Below are 23,373 nucleotides of genomic sequence, written 5' to 3' on the forward strand. Positions count from 1 at the left end.
ATGGGCTCAATAAAGGACAGAAATGGTAGGGACCTAACAGAAGCAGAAGATATTAAGAAGAGGTGGCAAGAATACACAGAAGAACTGTACAAAAATGATCATGACCCAGATAATCACGATGGTGTGATCACTCACCTAGAGCCAGACATCCTGGAATGCAAAGTCAAGTGGGCCTTAGGAAGCATCACTATGAACAAAGCTAGTGGAGGTGATGGAATTCCAGTTGAGCTATTTCAAATCCTAAAAGATGATGCTGTGAAAGTGCTGCACTCAATATGCTAGCAAATTTGGAAAACTCAGCAGTGGCCACAGGACTGGATAAGGTCAGTTTCCATTCCAATCCCAAAGAAAGGCAATGCCAAATAATGCTCAAACCACCACACAATTGCACTCATCTCACATGCTAGTAAAGTGACGCTTAAAATTCTCCAAGCCAGGCTTCAGCAATACGTGAACAGTAAACTTTCAGATGTCCAAGCTGGCTTTAGAAAAGGCAGAGGAACCAGAGATCAAATTGCCAACATCCGCTGGATCATGGAAAAAGCAAGAGAGTTCCAGAAAAACATCTATTTCTGCTTTATTGACTATGCCAAAGCCTTTGACTGTGTGGATCACAATAAACTGTGGAAAATTCTGAAAGAGATGGGAATACCAGACTACCTGACCTGCCTCTTGAGAAATCTACATGCAGGTCAGGAAGCAAAAGTTAGAACTGGACATGGAACAACAGACTGGTTCCAAATAGGAAAAGGAGTACGTCAAGGCTGTATATTGTCACCCTGCTTATTTCTTATATGCAGAGTACATCATGAGAAACGCTGGGCTGGAAGAAGCACAAGCTGAAATCAAGATTGCCGGGAGAAATATCAATAACCTCAGATATGCAGATGACACCACTCTTATGGCAGAAAGTGAAGAAGAACTAAAGAGCCTCTTGATGAAAGTGAAAGAGGAGAGTGAAAAAGTTGGCTTAAAGCTCTACATTTAGAAACTAAGATCGTGGCATCTGGTCCCATCACTTCATGGGAAATAGATGGGGAAACAGTGGAAACAGTGGCTGACTTTATTTTTCTGGGCTCCAAAATCATTGCAGATGATGATTGTAGCCATGAAATTAAAAGATGCTTACTCCTTGGAAGGAAAGTTATGACCAACCTAGATAGCATATTAAAAAGCAGAGAGATTACTTTGCTGACAAAAGTCCATCTAGTCAAGGCTATGGTTTTTCCAGTGGTCATGTATGGATGTGTGAGTTAGACTATAAAGAAAGCTGAGCACGGAAGAATTGATGCTTTTGAACTGTGGTGTTGGAGAAGATTCTTGAGAGTCCCTTGGACTGCAAGGAGATCCAACCAGTCCATCCTAAAGGAGATCAGTCTTGGTTGTTCATTGGTAGGACTGATTTTGAAGCTGAAACTCCAATACTTTGGCCACCTGATGCAAAGAGCTGACTCATTTGAAAAGACCCTGATGCTGGGAAAGATTGAGGGCAGGAGGAGAAGGGGACGACAGAGGATGAGATGGTTGGATGGCATCATCGACTCAATGGACATGGGTTTGGCTGGACTCCGGGAGTTGGTGATGGACAGGGAGGCCTGGCTTGCTGTGGTTCATGGAGTCAAAAAGAGTCGGACATGACTGAGTGACTGAACTGAACTGAAATGAACTATCCTGTATATATCCAAATATTTATGAACAGCCTGCTTTCAAAGACCTGCAAGACCTCGTGAGATCTCAACCTCCATTACATTTCTCCATTACTCTCCACCTAATTTATTCTACAGTCACCATGACAACCTTGTCTTCAAAAACTTTGAAATAAATCCTGCCTCTGGGCCTTTGTTCTTGCAGCTTCCTCTGTCTGGTACACTCTTCCTTCAGTTAGTATCAAAAGCTCACTTTCTCACTTCCTTCTCAATGAGGTCTTTTACTACTTCTCTTCCAAACACATGCCTCCTATTCCACTTTCCCTGTTACAATGCTCTTCAGAATACTTTTCATCTATATCTAATGGCATCTTAAATAAAGAACATTTTACTTTCTTCTCTTACTTACAGTCTCATTGATTGTTTTTCGAAAAGACAAATCTCCATGACAGCAGAAAGCTTAGTTTATTTTGTATCCTGAACGGTGCCTTCAACGTTTGTTGAATAAATAAACAAGTTACATTTGTTGAAAGAATAATCAGATTCCACTTCTGTTAATTGCCTATTTGTATCCTTTGCTCATTGTTTCTATTTGGCAGGTGATGCTTTCTTGTTGATAGGCAAATCTTTATCTATTTTTTATATTATTCCCTAGTCAGGTTTAGTCACTGGGTATTATTCCTTATCCTGTCATCTACCTGTCTATGAACTTTGCCCATTACATGTCCTTCAACTGAACAGAAAACTTAATTCTGGTCTAATCAAATTCAACAATATTCTGCCTTGTGAGTCGTGCTTGGTGATTTTCTTAAAGAAGTTTTTCCTCTTCTTAGGTCTCAGAGGAAATCTCTGAGGTTATCTTCTAATAACTTTTCAGCCTTGCCTTTCACATTTAAATCTTTAAGCCACAAGATGGAATGTGTAAACCCACTTTTATTTTTCTCATGGAGTTGACCAGTTTTCCCAGTACTGTATGCTAAATAACGTATGCCTCTTCATTGACTCACAATGTCATTGTTAGAGCCTATTAAGCTCTCCATGGATCTATTGCAAACTGTCTCCTCTGTTCTATTGGTTTATTTGTTCTGGTGACAAGCTGCTATGTACTTTTTATTACAATGGCTTGACAGGCTGTCAGTGCCTAGAAGGGCAAGATTTTGTCTTGTTTCTTTTTTAAAGTAATATTAGCTATTGGTGGCCTCTATTCTTAATTATAAATTTTAAAATAAAACAATGACGTTTCCCAAAAATCCCACTGGGATTTTGATGAGAATTTCATTAAATTTGTGGATTAATTTACAGGAAAGTAAATCTATATAATAATTGTCATCTCTTTCAAGATCACACTTTCTGCTATGGTTTTAAAATATATCCCAAAGGGGTCTTGGATATTCTCAGTTTAAAACAAGATATTTCACGACTATGACATATATTTTATTATACTTTTTAGTCAGTTACTGTTGGTGTAGAAAAGTGACATTGAGTCTTGTAAGTTGATATTGCATATGACATAATTACTGAACTCCTGTTAATTGTAAAAATTTGTTGGTTACTTTTTTATATTATAATCATGACTGCTAGAATGAATGACAATTTTCTCCCTTTTGTTCCAATCCTTATACTCTTGTTTGGTTTGGGATTTTTCCTTAAAACATTAGCCAGGCCCCCCACTATTATTTCAAAAGATAGTAGTAATAGAAGAGTATCTTTGTTTTCCTTATCTCAGAGGGAATTAGTTTCTCCAATAGATAATGTTATCTCTAGAATTTGATACATAACCTTCACCAAATTAAGGAAATCTCCATTACACTTGCTTTGCCTAGTTTTCATCGTAAGTAAGCACTGAACTTTACCAAGTAATTTTTCTGTATAAAATAAAATAATTTTATTATTTATCTCCTTAATTCTATATAGGTAGTGAATTTCACTGGAGGATTTCGTAATGTTGGATGGTAATTTGGCTTTTGGGGTCAAACTCTCCTTGATCATGCTATATTTTAATACATTGCTGAATTCAGTTAACTAATACTTTATTTAGGATTTTTTAAGTCTATATTTAAAAAGAAAATAGACCTATTATTTTCTAGTTTTGGATTATAGTTGTCTCATAAAATGATCCAGACAGCTTTCCTTTCTCCCTCCACCTCTATTTTGTGGAACATTTTATACAAGATTAATACTTGGATCTTCTGTGAAATTAGTAGAAGTCACCTTTAAAGTCATCCAGAATAACAGCTTTACTCACAATAGCTAAAAGGTGGAAGCAATCCAAATGTTCATTAGTTGGTGAATAGATAAGTAAAATGTAGTACATATATGCGATGGAATATTATTCAGCTTTAAAAAGGAAAGGATTCTGACGCCCCCTGCAATGTGGATGAACATTGAAGACACAGTGTTAAGTGAGATGTCAGTCACAAAATGACAAATACTGTATGCTTCTACTCGTATGAGGTATTTAGAGTAGTCAAACTCATAAAGCAAAAAACAAAATGATGGTTGCCTGGGGAATGGGGGTGAGGGTTTTAATGGGTACGAAATTTCCACTGCAAGATGAAAAGTTTAGTGGGTGTATGTTGGTGATGACAACACAACGAAGTGAATTATACCAATGTGGGTGTGTGTGTGTGTGTGCACGCGCACGCCCACACGCGGGCGATTAGTCAGGTCCGACTCTTTGTGACTCTGGACTGCTATCCGCCAGTCTCCTCTGTCCATGGGACTCTCCAGGCAAGAATACTGGAGTGGGCTGCAATTTCCTCTTCCAAGGGATCCTCCCGACCCAAGAGTCAAACTCCCGTCTCCTGAATTGGCAGGAGGATTCTTTACCACTGAGCCACCGAGGAAGCCCTGAATTATACCAAACTGTACTACTTTAAAATGGTTAAATTGATCAATTTTACGTTATATGTATTTTACCAAAATTGTAAAAATCATCTAGGGCTGAGTCTTTGGGGAAGAAGAGTTTTTTCACTACAATGTCAATTTCCAAACACCTTTTGATTTATTGAGGTTTACATTTTCTTCCTGGGCCATCACTGGAATATTTTTAGAAATTTACGCATTTCATCTAGGTTTTCAATTTTATTAGCGTACAGTTGTTGATCATTCCTGTTGTTTTTAATATGTTGTATCTGGTTTTATTTCACCATTTCACTAGGGATGTCATTTTTATTTTCCTCTTTTTTTTCTTGATTGTTCTTTCCAGTTTTCTGATTTCCTTAACTTCTAACTTTATCATTTCTGATTTTATTACTGCCCTTCTAATTTGTTTAATTTTTATCATATTGTTTAATTTTCAAATACATGGGGTTTTAATTCTGATTTTATTGCATTTGATTGGGAAACAGATTGTCTGATATTAAGCAAAAAGAACTTAATAAGGTTTTTTTAATGGCCTGAAACCTTGCTACATAAGATGTAGTCCATGGACTAGTAGTACTGACATCTTCTAGAAGATTGTTAGAAAAGCAGAAACTCAGGTGTTTTCCCATCAACTGAAATAAAAATTGCATTTTACCAAGACTTCTATGATTTGTATGAAAATTACAAAGGGTAAGAAGTACTGGCCTCAAATTTGAGCAAATGAAGCATCTCACTTAGGAATATCTACACTGTTCTGAGGTCCTATTTCTCAGTTGCTCAGTCGTGCCTGACTCTGCAACCCCATGAATTGTAGCCCTCTGGTCTCCTCTGTCCTATCCCTCTGGTCTCCTTCCTGGGATTTCCCAGGTCAAAATACTGGAGTGGGTTGCCATTTGCTTCTCCAGGGGATCTTCCCAATCAAACCTGCATCTCCTACATTGGCAGGCAGACTTTTTACCACCGAGCCCCCAGGAAAGCCCATTCTAAGGGTCTAGTAATGTTCTATTTCTTAATCAGAATGCAGGTATATGGGCATTCATTTTATTATTTTTAAAGTACAGAGATACATTTTATATACTTATTTGAATGTATATTTTGAATGCATTCAAAGAAATTTAGCCGCGCGGGGTATGAGCAATGCAAATAACCCTATCACACCTACGACAGGATGAACTTGTGTTATGCAGATTGCTTCACGCTGCTTTTTATTTATGAGATGCAAGATGCATCTCTACATTCAGAAAAAATTTTTAAATGGGCAGATATGAGGTTTGGAACAGGTATTTTTAGAAACATGGTATTTACCAGGCCTGAGCTGGGAATCTTGCAAGTTGCTGGTTGCCAAATATACAGTCATGCTTGTTAAGTTGAAAGCCTCAAACCTAAAATCAGTGATCTTTCCTTTTATTTTTCAGCCTATGGTGGTAGAAGAAGATGCTGGAACAACTCAGGGCACTGCAAGAAAAAATGCGCTGCTGATGAAGTAGCAACAGCAGTATGTAAGAATCGTCAATCCTGCTGTGTTTCACGGCAAGGACTAGTGGTTTTCGTCAAGGAAACTATCACTTCTTCCCCATCCACGAATGGTTGGGAAGAAGAGGCTATGGATAGAATTGCATCAGTAGCATCTACTTCAACCTACTGGGAATAAATAACAGGAATAAAGAAGATTAAAAGTCTGACCCAGCCCTGGAAACCATATTTCTCTCCCATATGTTCTTCAAAGCTCACGATTTCCTCTTGACCATCACTCTCCCTATCTTCAAAGTGATAGCTTAAGTCGTATAGATCAACACACTGAAAAATATCACAGTCACCCACTCCCACCTTCCATCAATGTGTAATTCTAGAGTAAAAGGCTGGGTAAAGAAGTCCCCCAAATCTCCAGCATTTCCAGTGGATAAACTCTTTGGTGCTTTTCTTGAAATTTCAAATTATTTCCACAAGTTTTAATCAATTTTTAGTGTTTCTAGTTTGTAGTTTACCTATGCACAGCCTTAATTACTTGAAGTATTCCAACTCTGATCTTTCCATTTGTCCTTCTGCCTTCTCAACAAGTGTTTTGGAATACCAGAGGCATTCCTTGTGTTAGTCCTGCCTCTTGATGGCAGCATAAATGGTGACAATAAAAATTCCAAGTCCTTGTGTTTAGGAGAGTAGTTCTAGGACACCAAAGGCTTTCTTTATAACAGCAGATACCTCAGATGAAAGGATGCATTTTATAAATGCCTTAACATTATCACTCACTGTAGGAAACTGGCTAGCTCAGGTATGAGCTATGAGAACTCCTTTTTACCCCAGTTGCTTGAAGGTTGGAATAGAAGTTATTGAAAAGCTGGCTTCATAGACCCGTTTCCTTAACCAAGCCTTATTCACATACGGACATCCAAGGACTGGGATGATCCCTTAACTAGGGGTGAAAAGGTGGGTCCTTTTGTCCACCTTATTGCTGAAAGCTTTGTCTCCCCCTGTTGGCACAAACATATATTCACACCCTATCTCTTCTCAGAAAGGTCCATGAAAGTACCACATACTTCTACTTCTAATATTTTAAGTCTTTGAAAGGCTGAATCTCTGGTCTTTGGTTTCTGCTAACTGAAATTCACGGTGCCTTATTTCTTTGTGTGTTTTACAATCTGAGGGGCTTCCCTTGTGGCTCAGCAGGTAAAGAACTACCTTCAATGCAGGAAACCTAGGTTCGATCTCTGGGTTGGGAAGATCTCCTGGAGAAGAGAATGGCTACCCCCTCCAATATTCTGGCCTGGAGAATTCCATGGACAGTATAGTCCATGGGGTCACAAAGAGTTGGATATGACTGAGCAACATTCACTTTCCCTCCCTTTTTACAGTTTGGGGCTCTAATCTTTGCATTTTCCTGTATCTGAGTAAATTAGTTGGATAGTGACCTAAAAGACTTCCCAGGTGTTTCAGTGCTTAAAAAAGAAAAAAATCCACCTGCCAATGTAGGAGCCACAGGAGACATGGATTCAACCCTTGGATTGGGAAGATCCCCCAGAGAAGGAAATGGCAACCCAGAATAGGAAAGATATCTTACCATGCAAAACTTAATCTCTCACTATATTTTCCAATGGATGAGAAACACACAAGAGTGGCAGGTGCACGAATTTTAATAAAGGAGTATTGGCAGCAGGTTGAGGATAGTGGACCACTAACACTCAAGATACTTTTGGCCAGCGATTCTCTCGGCTCCAGTCATTTTTCCCTTCTTTGCCAGAAATGTCTATCCTTACATAGAAAGGGAGGCAGCAGGGCTGATAATTTCTGCAATAGAGGTAGGGCTCTTCAGACTGTCTGCAAGCAGGTCTACAGATTCCCAAGTCACCCATGCATCGAAGCATGTGACGTCTGCCTGGCCAAAAAAAAAAAAATACAGATAGTTAATTTCTATTTAGCAGTAACAAATCTGACAAGTCAGGGAGCATAGTGAAAGCGTAAAGAGCTAAAACAGTAATAAGTATCATTTCACACCCGTTAAAGTGACCCAAACTCAGACTATTGAAAACAGTAAATGTGGCAAGGAAGCGGAGCAATAGGAAGCCTCACTCATTGATGGTGAGAAAGAAAAATGGTATAGCTTGGTGGTTTCTTACAAAACTAAGCATATTCTTACCCATGTGATCCTACAATTGAACTCCTTGTTCTGTACCCAAAGGACTTGAAACTTTATGTCCAGACAAAAATCTGCACACAGCTTTATTCATAAATGACAACATTTGGAGGCAACCAAGATGCCCTTCAGTAGGTGAGAAGATAAACTAAGACACATCCAGACAATGGGATATTGTTCAGCTCGAAAAAAAAAAAAAAAGAGCTATCAAGCTATGAATAGACACAGAGGAAGCTTAAATGCACATCACTAAGTGAAAGAAGCTGAACCAAGAAGCCTACCTACTGTATAATTCCAGTTATGTGACTTTCTGGAAAAGTATATGATTAAAAGGTCATTGGTTGCCAGGGGTTGGAATGGGGGAAGAATGAGTATGTAGGGCACCGATGATGTGGGGGGTGGTGAAAATAGTCTATGTGATACTATAATAGTGGATTCATGTCAATATACATTTGTCCAAATCCACAGAATGTACAATCCCAAGAGTGAATCTTCATGTGAAATTATGGACTTGGGTGATTATGATGGGTTAATGTAGATATGTCAATTGTAATAAATGCACAACTCTGGTGGCAGATGTTATAATAGAGGAGCCTTGAATGAGTAAGGGCAGACAGCGTATGGGAAATTTCTGTCCCTTCTTCTCAATTTTGCTGTGAACCTAAAACTGGCTTAAAAAAATAAAACCCGTTTTAGTGAATACCTTAAAATAAATAAAGCTGCTATAAACACTTGTCTATAGGTTTGTGGAACTACATTTTCATTTCTCTGGAATATATGCCCAAGAGTACATTTGCTGTGTGGTATAGTTATTATATATTTAGTTTAGTTTTTTTTTTTTTAAACTGCCAAACTATTTTCTAGAGTGTGGTTGTACCATTTAACATTCACTAAAGTGATGTATAAAAGAATCAGTTTCTCTGCATCATGGCTGGCATTTGGTATTGTCACTATTTTTAATTTTAATTGTTCTGATAGATATGTAAGGAATCTCATTGTGGTCTTAATTTAATTTGCATTTTTCTAATTGCTAGTGATGTTGAGCATCTTTTCATGTGCTCCTTTGCCATCCGTATAACCTCTTTAGTGAAATATCTTTTCACGTTTTTCTTCCAGTTGAATTGTGTACGTTTTTCTGTTGAGTTTTGAGAGTTGTTTCTATATTCTAGATACAAGTTCTTTGTCACATATGTGGTTTGCAAATATTTCACCCAATTTTTTTTCCAATTTTTAATTTGTCTTTTCATCTGTCCTTTTCATAGGATCTCACAGAGTGAAAGTTTTAAATTTTGATTGAATCTATTTTTTTTTCTTTTATGGATTATGCTCTTCATCTCTAAGAACTCTTCACCTAGCCCTAGGTCCGAATATTTTTCCTGTGTTTTCTTCCAGAAGTTTACATTTTACTTTTAAATCTATGATACACTTTGGGTTAATTTTTGTGTAACTTGTTAGGTTTAGGTTGAGAGCCTTTTTTCTCTGCCTACAGACTTCCAATTGCTCCAGCAATATTTATTGAAAAAGACATTTTCTTCTATTGAATTACTTTTGCACGTTTGTGAAATATCAGTTGGTTGCCCTTGTGTAGGGCTCTTTCTGTTCAATTGAACTGTGTGTCTATCTCTCCACCATGACCACACAGTCTTGGTTACTTTAGCTATGTAAGTCTTGAAATCTGGTAGAATAATTTCTCCACATTTGTTCTTTGTTTTAGCCATTCTCATTTCTTTGCCAATTTCTCTACAGATGAAATATAGAGCAGACAATCTTATCTATATCCACAATAAACCTTATTGGAATTTTGATAGAAATTGTATAAAACGGATCTATAAATTTAAGGAGAATTTACATCTTTCCTAGCTGAATCTTACAATCTATAATCACAGTGTGTCTTCATTTATTTATATCTTTTTTGATTTTTTATCTACATTCTGTAATTTTCAGTACAATTTCTGTACATGTTTTATTAGATATTCACTTAAGCATCTTATTTTTTGGAGTGATTGTGACTGATGTCTTTTTAATTTCAGTGTTCATATGATCTGTGATAGAACATAGCAATATAACTAATTTTAAAAATTTATTTATTTTTAATTGGAGAATAATTTCTTTACAATGTTATGTTCATTTCTGCCACACATCCACAGGAATCAGCCATAGGTATACACGTGTCCCCTCCCTCTAGAACTTCCCTCCCACCTCCCACACTATCCCACTCCTCTAGGTTGTCTCAGAGCACCATGCTGAGCTCCCTGTGGTATACAGCAACTTCTCATTAGCTATCTGTTTTACAAATGCATGCATGTATGCTAAGTTGCTTCAGTCGTGTCCTACTCTTTGTGACCCTACAGACTGTAGCCCGCCAGGCTCCTCTGTCCATGGGATTCTCTAGGCAAGAATACTGGAGTGGGTTGCCGTGCCCTTCTCCAGGGGCTCTTCCCAACCCAGGGATCAAACTTGCATCTCTTACATCTCCTGCATTGGCAGGTAGATTCTTTTCCACTAGCGCCACCTGGAAAACCCATTTTACAAATGATAATGTATATGATATTTTACAAATGGTAATGTATATATTACAAATGGTAATGTATATAAAAATGAAGATTAATCCATTTTCTCTCATTCTGAGGGTTGTCTTTTCATCTTGTTCAGTTTCCTTGGCTGTGCAAAAGCTTTTAAGGTTAATTAGACTCCATTTATGGGCTTCCCTGGTGACTCATATGGTAAAGAATGGCCACTCTTTCAGTTTGTCCCACCCTCTCCTTCCCTCACTGTGTCCAGAAGTCTGTCTCCATGTCTGGGTCTCTATTCCTGCCCTGCAAATAAGTTCATCACTACCATTTTTCTAGATTCCATATATATCTGTTAATATACAATATTTGTTTTTCTCTTTCTGACTTACTTCATTCCATACAATAGACTCTAGGTTCATCCACCTCACTGGAACTGACTCAAATTTGTTCTGTTTTATGGTTGATACTCCACTGTATATATGTACTACAACTTCTTTATCCATTCATCTGTCAATGGACATCTAGTTTGATTCCATGTCCTGGCTATTGTAAATAGTGTTGCAATGAACATTGGAATACATATGTATTTTTAAATTGAGGCTTTCTCAGCTGGGTCATATGGTAGTTTTATTCCTAGATTTTTAGGCATCTCCATACTGTTCTCCATAGTGGCTGGATCAATTTACATTCCCATCAACAGTGCAGGAGGGTTCCCTTTTCTCCAAATCCTCTCCAGCATGTATTTTTTGTAGATTTTTTTATGATGGGCATTCTGACTGGTGTGAGGTGATGCTTCACTATAGTTTTGCTTTGCATTTCTCTAATAATAAGCATTGTTGAGCATTTTTTTTTCATGTGTTTATTAGCCATCTAGATGTCTTCTTTGGAAAAAATGTCTGTTTAGGTCTTCTGCCCATTTTTTGATTGGGTTGTTTGTTTTTCTGATGTTGAGCTGCATAAGCTGCTTATATATTTTGAAGATTAATCCTTTGTCAGCTGTTTCATTCGCAATTATTGTCTCTCATTCTGTTGTCTCTCATATGTTGTCTTTTCATCTTGTTTACAGTTTCCTTTGCTGTGCAAAAGCTTTTAAGTTTAATTAGGTTCCATTTATGGGCTTCCCTGGTGGCTCATATGGTAAAGAATCCACCTATAATGCAGGAGACCCCAGTTCAGTCCCTGGGTTGGGAAGATCCTCTGGAGAAGAGAATGGCTACTTACTCTAGTATTCTTGCCTGGAGAATCCTATGAACAGAGGAACCTGGAGGGGTTCCTCTAGCCTATGGGGGACCCCCATAGGCTTTGCAACCTATGGGGTCACAAAGAGTTGGACATGACTGAGCAATTAACACTTTCACTTTCAGGTTCTATTTGTTTATTTTTGCTTTTATCTCTGTTACTCTGGGAGGTGGATCATAGATGACCTTGCTATGAATTATGTTGAAAAGTCTTCTGCCTATGTTTTCATCTAAGAGTTTTATAGTTTCTGGTCTTACATTTAGGTCTTTAATCCATTTTGAGCTTATCATTATGTATGGTGTTAGGACGTGTTCTAATTTCATTCTTCCACATGTAGCTGTCCTGTTTTCCCAGCACCACTTGTTGAAGAGACTATCTTTTCTGCATTGTATTGTCTTGCCTCATTTGTCAAAGATAAGGTGCCCAGAAGTGTGTGGTTTTATCTCTGGGCTTTCTATCTTGTTCCATTGGTCTATATTTCTGTTTTTGTGCCAATACATACTGTCTTGATGACTGTAACTTTGTAGTATAGTCTGAAATTAGAAAGGTTGATTCTTCCAGCTCCATTTTTCTTTCTCAAGATTGCTTTGGCTATGTGGAGTCTTTTGTGTTTCCATACAAATTGAGAAATTTTTTGTTCTAATTCTGTGAAAGATACCACTGGTAATTTGATAGGGATTCCACTGAATCTATAGATTGCTTTAGGTAGTATCATCATTAGAAATACAACTAACATTGTATGTTTATCTTGTATCCTGTGACCTTACTAAACTTACTCATTGGTTCTAGATTTTTTCATAGATTCTCTTGTATTTTCTGCATAAATCATTATGACACCTGCAAATACAGTTTTTTCCTTCTTTTCTAATCTATATACCTTTTATTTCCTTTTCTTGCCTTAATGCACTGTCTAGAACTCCCCAGAATTAAAAGGAATGAACCATTGATCCATATAATTTGGGTAGATCTCAAGAACATAATGTTGAGTGAAAAAAAAGTCTGTCTCAAAAGATCAAATATGATTCCATTTATACAAGTCTTGAAATGACAAAATTATAGAGATGGGAAACAGATTAGTAGTTATCAGGGATTAGGGGTAGTGACAGAAGGTGAGGGCAAAGAGGAGAGTCTGTGCCACTAGAAAGGAATAGCAGGAGGGAGATCTTTTTGGTGACAGAAGGGTTCTGTAATCTTGATCATAATAATGGTCACATTATTATGACTTGTGATAAAATGTCATGAAAGTTGGCACATTCATTGCACCAGTATCAGTTGTACTGCTGTACAAACAGAGGCTGACTTGAGCTGATGTTATACCAGCAGGCCTATGTATCAACCTGAAAAAAAAGTCCAGGATGGACACCCAGTCTTCCTTGCTTTGGGATCACAATGCTTCTACAGCTGCCAGGTCAACCCCCCCACCCCAGGGGGCTCTGCTCTCCCCTGCCAACGTTTCTACTCTGCCTCTTCATCTCTCAGCCTACAAGGAATAAAAAGAAAGATTCAAGTAGGCCTTCCAAAAGCAAAAACAATTCTTTCTGCCATATCCCCGGAGAAAAGATCCCTTTCCATTTTCCTTGAGAAGAAGGGCCAATGTGAGATTTACACCCAAAAGTGTACACAGAAGAGTGCTTTTGACATGGTAAAGCAAGCAGGCCAGCCTGCTTCAACCTTTCTCCCCTGGAGAAAGGCCATGGCACTCCAGAAAGAAGTTTCAAAAGTGCTCAAACTACCCTCAAAGCTTTTGTTGGGGTCTTTGCACCTCTTAGCACCTGCACTCCTACTAGCCCCCATCAGTGTGCCCCACTGCTCTCTTATCACCATGGCAACCTAACATCACCTTCAATGTCCCCGCAGCCCTCTCACCAGCAGCCAGAGAAAATCTGCATATTTATCCCAGTATTGTCTTGGACCCACTTCTGAAAATGGATCACTTTTCCTCCTTGGGCCTCAGTTTCCCAATCTGTGAAATGGGAAGACAGAGGAAAGTTGCCTAGGCCAGAGATTCTCATAGTTTGGGAGCTATATGGAATACAGGACGGGGAGTTGTGGGGTCTAGGGTTTTATTTCCCAAAAGAATAATCTAAGAGAATTTTCAAAATTTCACATGCCCAGACCCCAGAGACTCAAGTTCAGAGATTCAGACAAGAGAGTTATGTGTCTTCTGAAGACTTATGGTGACTCAACAGTGAGTTCCAAGCCCTTTTTTCATCCCACCATCGTATCACTCCCCATGGCTGTCTCTACCTAAAGTACAGAGGAGGTTCTTAATAAATGTTGTTGACTGAGTGAAAAAGCCATGCCTCATAGTGAATTAATTTGGTGAGAGTATGACTGTCTGTGTGTGAAGAAGTTAACACCAGGCCCCAGGTATTGGGGAATCCCTAGGCTCTTCCCTTTCTAACTGTGAAACCTGTGTATTTTAAGAGCAAACTAATGAATAAATTGTAAGAATCCCCTTGAGCAAGGCTCTAGAGCTGCTCTGCAACCTTCCTAATATGCCAGCTGGAGCCAAATTCACCTGAGACAGTGGGACTCTGATCCCTCTAACCCAGAAAGGATCCCACCCTGAATGATGCTTGATGTAGCAGCTATTTATAAAACTACCCCCACACACCAAATCCACTTGTACTTTCACATGTGAATTCATAATTCACCTATTCATTCACCCAGGACCCACTATGTCAAATCTGACCCAAGTGCTGGGCTTAACAACAGGCATACTGATGTAAATAAGAGTGATCTCAACCCCCAAGGCTTTCCATCTGGTGTGTGTGTACTTGGGCATTAGTGAGAAGGGAACAGTGACGAATAATTACACAAGAACACAATGCGTGCCCTAAGAATGGCTTGCTGTGGGCATCTGAAAACAACCTGGAAGAAAGGACTGTGTTGGTCCCCGCGGCTCTGCAGATACCAACCTCACAGAGTTATTTCAGAGGAGTGAGTTTGGTTCAAACTTTGACTTAAGAGTTTGTCAAGCAGTTATTCTTTTAAATAAAAGCAACATATCTAAAATTAAAAAGTAAAAAAAGATGAACACTTTGTGAAGCCAGTCAGAATTCAATTTGAACACCTCTATCTTAATGTTGCGCAACCTTGGCTGATTATATCACCTCTCTAGACCTCAGTTTCTGCATCAGTAAGATAGGGATACTAAGAGGGTTGTGTAAGAATAGGATGATTTCAGGTCTATAAGCACCCATCACTGTGCCTGGCACATAAGAAGTGTCAATGACAACTATTTTATAGCTACTGTTATTGTAATCATTAAGAAACAGTGAGACAGAGCTCCTGTGCACATTTTTAATGGTAGGGGCATTAGTTGGGCTTTGAAGGATGAGAAGGAGTTTATCACAGAGATGAGCCTAGTGATGGGGACAAGGTGAAGGGGAACCATGGACCAAGGCAGCAGGAGGGGCAGGGGAGGATGGTAAAAGCTGAAAGAGAAAGTCTGTGAGCAGCAGCCATGGGAAATGAAGCTGAGTTATCATTTCAATGAGTAAATTTATGTGCTTTATCCTTCTTTAGTACTTGGAAACCTTCTGATTCTTTGGGCTGTGGTCTCTTGAGCATCAAAAGGCATGTCAGCCAGCTTCCCTAGAAATCCAAGGATTTGGGCTCAGCTAAGTCCCTGTCCACCCCAGCTCATTCACTCCAAAACCAGGCCAACTGTCTCAGCCTAAAGAGGCTCCCACTCACTACGGATTAAGTCTCTTGGCTTCCCACACATGCTCTTCAGTCCATTCCAGCTCCAATAGCCTTCCCTGCAGCTGGCAGATGAAGAATTATGTTCAGAACTGCAATAATTACCCAACTGCCACAGCCAAGCCCCAGAGACATCTCTTTGCTAACTCTTAACACCCTTCCTGCCATTTCCCCACCCTCAATCCATTTGGAGTATCATTCCTCATGATTGACAGACACAAGAAACAGATTTGCAAGTTTTAATGGAATGTAGGAACTAAAGAACAGGAAACAAAGTCATCTCTATCCACGATTTCCATGTATCTTCCCTGTGTTGACAAGTTTGGCCTTAACTGTCTCCTTCTTGTTTCACTTGAGGAGTGGTCCAAGGGAGGATTCGATCAATTGTCATTGGTACGATTGTCAAATAACGACTAAGGATACAGCATCGTTTACGATTTGAGCAGCGTGTGACACTGTCTTCATCATTTTTGCACACCAACCGGCATTTTCCCTTCATCCAACATTCTTCCTCTGGACATAGGAACACCCATTAAGTAGATGTTAGTATTCCTCAGCTGGATAGACAAGGGGAAGCAGAGGAGGTGTAGGAGTTCAGGGGAGGAGTGGAGGGAGAGAGTTAATGCTAGACCCAGTCCAAGGAAGGGAGAGAAGAGACCTCACAAGGGGAGAGAATTGAGGCAATTTTTCCAAGGTTGGGAACTCAAGGGTTTTAAGAAAGCCTTTTTCATAATCTCACATTTCTGTCTTCCTATCCCCCCACCTCCTGCTCCTAACTTTGAGATCAAATGATGCCAATAAAGTTCCCACCTAACAGAGCTTGGGAATGATGGGAAAAGAACAGTGAACATCTGTCTTATTAGGGAATGGAAGAGAGTCCCTCACATTTCCACAGATTCAGCTCTTTATCAGTTGTCTAGCTTGAACCCAACAAATCCCAACTCCAACCCAACTCAATCTCCAATCCTCCTTGACCAATTCAAACTCAAATACCCAGGCCAATTTTAATTAGAACTCCCAGCTTTACCCAACTCAATGCCCCTGGAGCCCTAACTCCCAGTCAAACCCAAGTCTAATCAAGTCACCAACTTCAATCCTAAGCAGCATTCCATCACCTAGCTGAACCTCAGGCACCCGGGCACCATCCAGTACCAACTCTCAACCTCAGTCCAAGCCCCAATCTAATTCCCAACACCAAATCCACTCAACTCAAAATTCCATACCCCCTCCAGCCTACTCCAAACCATCAAGGAAGCCCAACTCCTCGCCTCTGGCTCTTCCTCATTTTCCCACTATCACTCCGATCCAAAGTCTTGCCACCCCATCACAACTCACCCTCAACCTTCAATGTAATCTCCCAAACCCCTAAGAAGTCCCCAACCCGCACCAGACCCTTTACCCCTAAGCCCTCCTCCATGATGCCAGCAGAATACCAGCCTTCCCTTCAGTGTTAGGTACTCCAAATATCTCCATCCCCCTACCTTGGCAGAAAAAAAAAAAAAAAAATCAGGGAGAGATGTGAACATGAGATGATTATGAGAAAACGTCCCAAAACCACATGAATTGAGAAAGGGCTTCAGATGCTGTCCACAGTGAGGGGGAAGAGGAAGGAGAGACATTTATGACCAAGATCCCAGACATTTGAGAGACACCCGAATTACCTGATACCACTGGTTCCATGGCCAGAAGGATGGCAAGAAACAGGAAAAGAAACTTCATGACTGGAAGGTCACAGGAGAAGGACGTGGTTGTGCTGCAGGCTATGGAGAATAGAGCTATCCTCTGCAGGGATGAGTCTTGTTTTCATTGGCAGGACCGTGGGCAGTGAATTACAGCAGAAGAGGATTTATATCAGATCAAACAAGCCGAAGGACAATGTGTAGCAGATTCTGCAGCAAAGAACGAGACGAGAGCGTGGGAAACCGGCCAGCATCCGTGCCAAAAGGGCTTTTCTCTCCTAGTAAGGAGACAGGCAAATTAAAGCCGTTTGGCCTTTTGAGATCCACAAAGGGATTAATCAATTAATGCATATCAAGACACATTTAATTTTTTTCCTTTTTTAATTAAATTTATTTGTTTTTAATTGAAGGATAATTGCTTTACAGTATCATGTTGGTTTCAGCCAAATATCAACATGAATCAGCCATAGGTATACATGTGTCTCCTCCCTCTTGAACATCCCTCCCACTTCCCCCTGCATCCCACCCCTCTAGGTTGTTACAGAGCCCCAATTTGTGTTCCCTGAGTCATACAGCAAATTCCTATTGGCTATCTATTGTACACATGGTAATGTATGTTTCCATGTTACTCTCTTCATGCATCCCACACTCTCCTTACTCCCCACCCCCTGCCCTGTGTCCCTAAGTCAAATATTTAATTTTTAAAAAATTCTTATTCTCAACTTTCTAACAGAAAATTCACACGTGTATGTCTTTCTGAACCTTGAACTTGCCAATCTCATTCTCAGCTCAGACCCTTAGCATTTATAACTTGCTCTTCCTATAAAGTTCTTCCTTCAGACTGGCTCCTGTTCACCATTCAGTCTCATCTTAAATGTCACTTCTCAGAGAGGCTTTTCCTGGTCACCTTAGATTAAGGGTACTCTCACACACACAGTCACTCTGTATCATAATAACTTGTGTTGTGACCTTCATATAGTCACTTGTTCCTTTTCAATTTATTCTACATGACTAATCTTTGCCTCTCCCATTAGAATGTCAGAAATTTGCTTTGCAACTCCAGTGCCCATAATAATATCACCTGGTGTATTAATCAGGATATTAATTCAACTGTTTTAATACATTATCTCCCCAAACAGTAATTCTAAGAGGCAGACATTGATTTCTGTCTTATGTAAAAGAAATTTCTTTCTTATGTAAAAAGCTTCATCACTAAAAGCAAGGGCTTCCTTGGCAACTCAATTGGTAAAGAGCCAGGCTGCAATGCAGGAGACCTGGGTTGAATCCCTGGGTTGGGAAGATCCCCTGGAGAAGGAAATGGCAACCCACTCTAGTATGCTTGTCTGGGAAATCCCACTGACAAAGGAGCCTGGTGGGCTACAGTCCAAGGGGTCACAAAGAGTTGGACACGACTTAGTGACTAAACTAACAACCATGCCATTAAAAGTAGGGCACAAGATTCCTTCTGATTTGATGCTGTGCCATTCCTATCAGGCAGCTTCATTTGATGCTCTGGTTCTCAGGAAGAAGAGAAAGAAGGAAATGAAGTGCACCATTTTTCCTTTAAGGATCCCATCCAGAATCTGCACACATCACTTCCATTCCAGTCCATTGGCCAGAGCTCATTCAAACAGATATATCTAGCTGGACGGTAGGCTGGAAATAGTTTCTTTATTCTGGGCAACCATGGCTAGCTGAAGTTCAGGGGTTGTCTTACTAAGAAGGGGAAGACAGATACTAGAGAAGAGCTAGCAATTTCGGACACACTTAGCACATTGCAGGTGCTTCAAAAATGTTGTAGACTGAGTAAATATCTTACACATTGAATAAGGTTATAAGAAATAATCTAAAGGGGAGGCAACTCGAGTCATTCTAGAGTGTAGAGAAAGCATGTGGACTGTGCCCCTTCAGTCAAGCTTCAGAAGAAGCTGAATAAGAGCTGGACCCTTTAAGATACTATACACTGTTATAAACTAGATAACTAATAAGAACCTACTGCGTAGCACAGGCAACTCTACTAAATATTCGGCAATGACCTATATGTGGATAGAATCTTAAAAAGAGTGGATACATATATATGCATAACTGATTCACACAAAAGGTGTGAGAGAAGGAAAACACCACTGAAAGTTGGAGCCCTCAGAGAAGACACTCTCTCCCAAGCTATGGGAGTGGCCACAATAACCAGCTAATTAGCACTGACCCTCTGCTAGGTTGGGCTTCCCTGGTAGCTCAGACAGTAAAGAATCCTCCTGCAATGCGGGAGACCTGGGTTCAAGCCCTGGGTTGGGAAGATCCCCTGGAGAAGGGAATGGCTACCCACTCTAGCATTCTGGCCTGGAGAATTCCACGGACTATATAGTCCATGGGGTCACAAAGAGTCGGGTACAACTGAGCAACTTTCACTTTCACTCTGCTAGGTTGGTGACAAGTATTTCACAAGTATAGTCTCACTTCATCCTCACAACACCAATAGTGTTCCTGCCTCGTTGTTCTAGCTTGGACACTAAAGTACAGAAGCACAAGCAATTTGCCCAACTCTGACCAAATGGGGATTTCAGGATTTGAACTCAGATCTGACTGGCTCCCAGTTATAGTACTTCTATCCACAACCTGGTCTCCCATTGTTTCTTCAGACTTGGAATAGCAAGGGTCCCTTCTAAGTGAGGAAGCCAGTCAAAAGGAAACCTCTAGAGATTCTTGCCTAGAAAATTTTGAAGAGCTTCTACAGAAAGTAGGCACAGGTAAGATCAGAGAAATGAGGGTCACTTGCTTGTGACTCTCCTTATTTTATAACAGGTTTATTGAAGTATAATTTACATGCCATAAAATCCACTCATTAAGTGTACAAAGCAATGAATTATGCAGAGCTGTACCTCTGTCACTATAGTCGAATCTTGAAAATTTCCATCACCCCCAAAATATCCCTCACACCCATTTGTAGTTACTACCCATTCCCACCCCCAGCCGTGATGGAACCACTGTTTATAAGAATACCATCAACTATGTATTAAATATCATCTGGGGTTAATCCTTTCAAGGAAAAGGTATGTATGACTATGGATGAAGCCATGGCTCGGGGGATAACATGAATAAACCAGGGCCACTGAGGCAGTCAGGATTCAAACTCAGAACTGTCTCCAAAAGGGTCCAGATCAAGGGGAAGATCCTGAAGAAATATATTTGTAAAGAGTGGGAAATGTATCATTTTTTAAGCTGAGGTGAAATACACTGTATAACAAGAGATATTGAAAATATGAAAGAAAACAGGGTTTCTGGTGGAGAAAAATTCTAGACAAGCCAACGGGAATGGAGTCAAAGAATTAGATAAAAACACTGGACCTTAACAGACTTTTCTTTCTTTTGAAAGAAAGGGGGTTTATAGAATGACTTCATAGCATTGCTCTTAAAACCTGAAACTTATATGTCAAAAGTGAAAGTGAAAGTCACTCAGTTTGTATCCAACTCTTTGTGACCCCATGGACTGAAGTCCATGGCATTGTCCCGGCCAGAATATAGGAGTGAGTAGCCTTTCTCTTCTCCGGGGGATCTTCCCAACCCAGAGATCGAACCCAGGTCTCCCGCATTACAGGTGGATTCTTTACCAGCTGAGCCACAAGGGAAGCCCAAGAATACTGAAGTGGGTAGCCTATCCCTTCTCCAGCAGATCTTCCCAATCCAGGAATCGAACCAGGGTCTCCTGCATTGCAGGTGGATTCTTTACCAGTTGAGCAATCAGGGAAGCCCTTTTTTTGTCAAACAAACCTAAATTCAAATCCACCTCTGTGAGCTGCTCTCTATGTGACTACTGTAAAGATTTGTCTGTTTGGGGTTTTTTGTCTTGTCTACCGTTCATGACAGTCTCATCTTGTCTCATCTTCCCATTTGGAGGGAATCCTGTCACCATAGCGGTCTTGTGGAGGGACAGTGTCACCTCCCATTGTTCAAATACTTGTTTTCCTGCCTCTCTTGCAGCTGAGGTGTGAGCACGTGGCCTAGGCTCAGCCAATTAGATTCCCTTTCTGTTCTTTGAATCGAGTGCTTGGGATTCCAGAAAGCGGTAACAGTGGAGGGCTTATCTTAGCAAAAGAACCCACCCACAATGAAAGCCAGTGCCCTGGTCAGTAGGGAAGCATAGTAACGAGGAGTGGAGTTCAGGGTCCCAAACAATGGTGTTCAACAGCAGCTCTATCCTCACTACTGGGTCTGAAGGCTGATTCTTCCCCTTGGCTCCATCTACCCCACCATTTTCTCAGCTTGACTCCATGCATCCTCTGAGCTGCCAAATAGTCAAAGTTTCATTTGCTAAAAACCCTAACTGATGCAGTGAGCATGGGCAAATTGTTTAACCAATTTGGGGATGATAATCATATGTACCTGATGGTTTGCTGTGTCCTTTAAGTGGTTAAAAATGTCTACCCAGTGTTTAGTGCAGCGCATGACTGGTAATAACACACTTTACTTACAATTTCTTTGTTTTTCTTTTTAATATTTATTTATTTATTTTTGGCTGCACTGGGTCAGCCTCACTGCACACAGGCTTTCTCTGTTTGCCACAAGCGGGGGGTACTCTTCATTGCAGTGCGTGGGCTTCTCACTGCAGTGTCTTCTCTTGCTGCAGAGCATGGGCTTTGTTGCTCCATGGCACGTGGGATTTTCTAAGACCTGGGATCGAATCTGTGTCCCCTGCATTGGCAGGCAGATTCTTAACCACTAGATAGCCAGGGAAGTCCCAATTTCTTTGTTTTGAGGTGAGAGAGAAAGGAATGGGAACCTTGAGTGGGTTCAGCTTCTACAGTCTCAGTAACAGTGGAGCTAAATTCCTCGGTGGGGTGGAGAGATGGGACTTGCAGAAAATGAATAGAAATGAATAGTCTTGAGAAGCCACCATGTGTGACGGAGTCTGAGAGGGAAAACCTGTGAGCAGGGCCAGGGCTGGACAGCCCAATAGGAAAACTGTACATCCTTAGGAATCCCGGCAAGGCACAGGCCAAAGATAAAGTCAAAAAATCTGAAAACCTGTTGTCGCTTCAGCCTAAGAACATGTTTTGTGTCATTCTTCAGAAGTACATTCTTTTTCCAGAGTTGACTGTTGCTTGATTTTGAAAGCTACTTGGGCAGCACCATGGACTCTGTGCTTAAGGTCACTGGCTGTAGGTGTTGGCAGGATTTGCTCAGTGGGCAGTGGAGCTGCTCAGGATGAGGGAACGTGGGGGCAGTATCCAGCTATGTGACGGAGATGCCAGGGGTTGGGTTTGGCTCAGGGTTAGGAGCTGAGCACCTTACTCTGTATCCTCAATGATATCAGTCAGTGAAAAAGATGGTTTATTTCAATGCTGCAGAACTCAGCATTGAATGAGACAACATTGCAAAATGTTGACAAACTTGTATTCTGAAGTTAGATTCCTGGTTGCATCATCTTGGAAATTTTCATTAACTCTGTACCTGTTTCCTCAGCTATACAGTGGGGTAGTAATAGCATTTTTTTCTTAAGGTTGTTAATGAAGATCAAATGAGTGAATACTATAAAGCACTTAGAACACCACCTGACATTTAGTGACTGCAGTATTTGCTGTGATTACTGAAATAAATCAGAGGATTCCAACCCAGATTCCAGGCCCTTCCTCTTTGCAATATTTCATAAGCCACCTATGAATCCTTGTATACACAGATTGTCCAAGAAGTTCTGCAATGATTCAGAGAAATGGCCTTGACTGAGATAAGGAGAAATTGAAAGAGTTGGTTTAATTGCTATGGCATATTCACATTTGGGTGTCTGCATTTATGTATTACATTTTTTTTATATTGTAAGTGGCTCAGGTGGTAAAGAATCTGCTTGCAGTGCAGGAGACGCAAGTTCAATCCCTGGGTCAGTAAGATCCCCTAGAGAAAGAAGTTGCAACCCACTCTAGTATTCTTGCCTGAAGAATTCCGTGGAAAAGGGGCCTGGTGGGCTACAGACCATGGGGTCACGAAGAGTCAGACAAGATTGAGTGACTAACAATTTCAACTTCAATGTGTACACATATAAAATCTAAAAATAGCTGTGTATGCTCAAATATATCTTTTATGTTTATTTTGTGCATGTGTTGTTT

At 40.3% G+C, this 23,373-nt stretch overlaps 1 protein-coding gene across 2 annotated transcripts; it reads right to left on the reverse strand.

Annotated features, from left to right (window-relative positions):
* Window positions 1–7,623: 7,623 nt before the first annotated feature.
* On the reverse strand, window positions 7,624–17,346 carry DEFB119 (defensin beta 119). 2 transcript variants are annotated; one of them, XM_061437170.1, is made up of 2 exons: window positions 17,261–17,344; window positions 7,624–7,881 (listed from the first exon to the last, which is right to left on the reverse strand). In XM_061437170.1, exons 1-2 carry the CDS (start codon window positions 17,316–17,318, stop codon window positions 7,688–7,690), a joined length of 252 nt encoding a protein of 83 aa, XP_061293154.1. In that variant the 5' UTR covers window positions 17,319–17,344; the 3' UTR covers window positions 7,624–7,687. The 2 variants fall into 2 exon arrangements, with proteins under 2 accessions (XP_061293154.1, XP_061293155.1); XM_061437171.1 differs by lacking the exon at window positions 7,624–7,881 and adding an exon at window positions 15,825–16,112 and having other exon boundaries at window positions 17,261–17,346.
* Between the last annotated feature and the right edge of the window lie 6,027 nt (window positions 17,347–23,373).

This window comes from Bos javanicus, chromosome 13 (genome assembly GCF_032452875.1).
Source record: "Bos javanicus breed banteng chromosome 13, ARS-OSU_banteng_1.0, whole genome shotgun sequence".
Taxonomy (NCBI): domain Eukaryota; kingdom Metazoa; phylum Chordata; class Mammalia; order Artiodactyla; family Bovidae; genus Bos; species Bos javanicus.

What these genes read in the sequence shown, in the direction of transcription:
- DEFB119 (XM_061437170.1), bottom strand. Translation starts at nt 17,318, where the DNA reads ATGAAGTTTCTTTTCCTGTTTCTTGCCATCCTTCTGGCCATGGAACCA. An exon ending in CATGGAACCAGTGGTATCAG is followed by an intron (nt 7,882 to 17,260) that starts GTAATTCGGGTG and finishes TTTTTTGGCCAG; the next exon opens with GCAGACGTCACATGCTTCGA.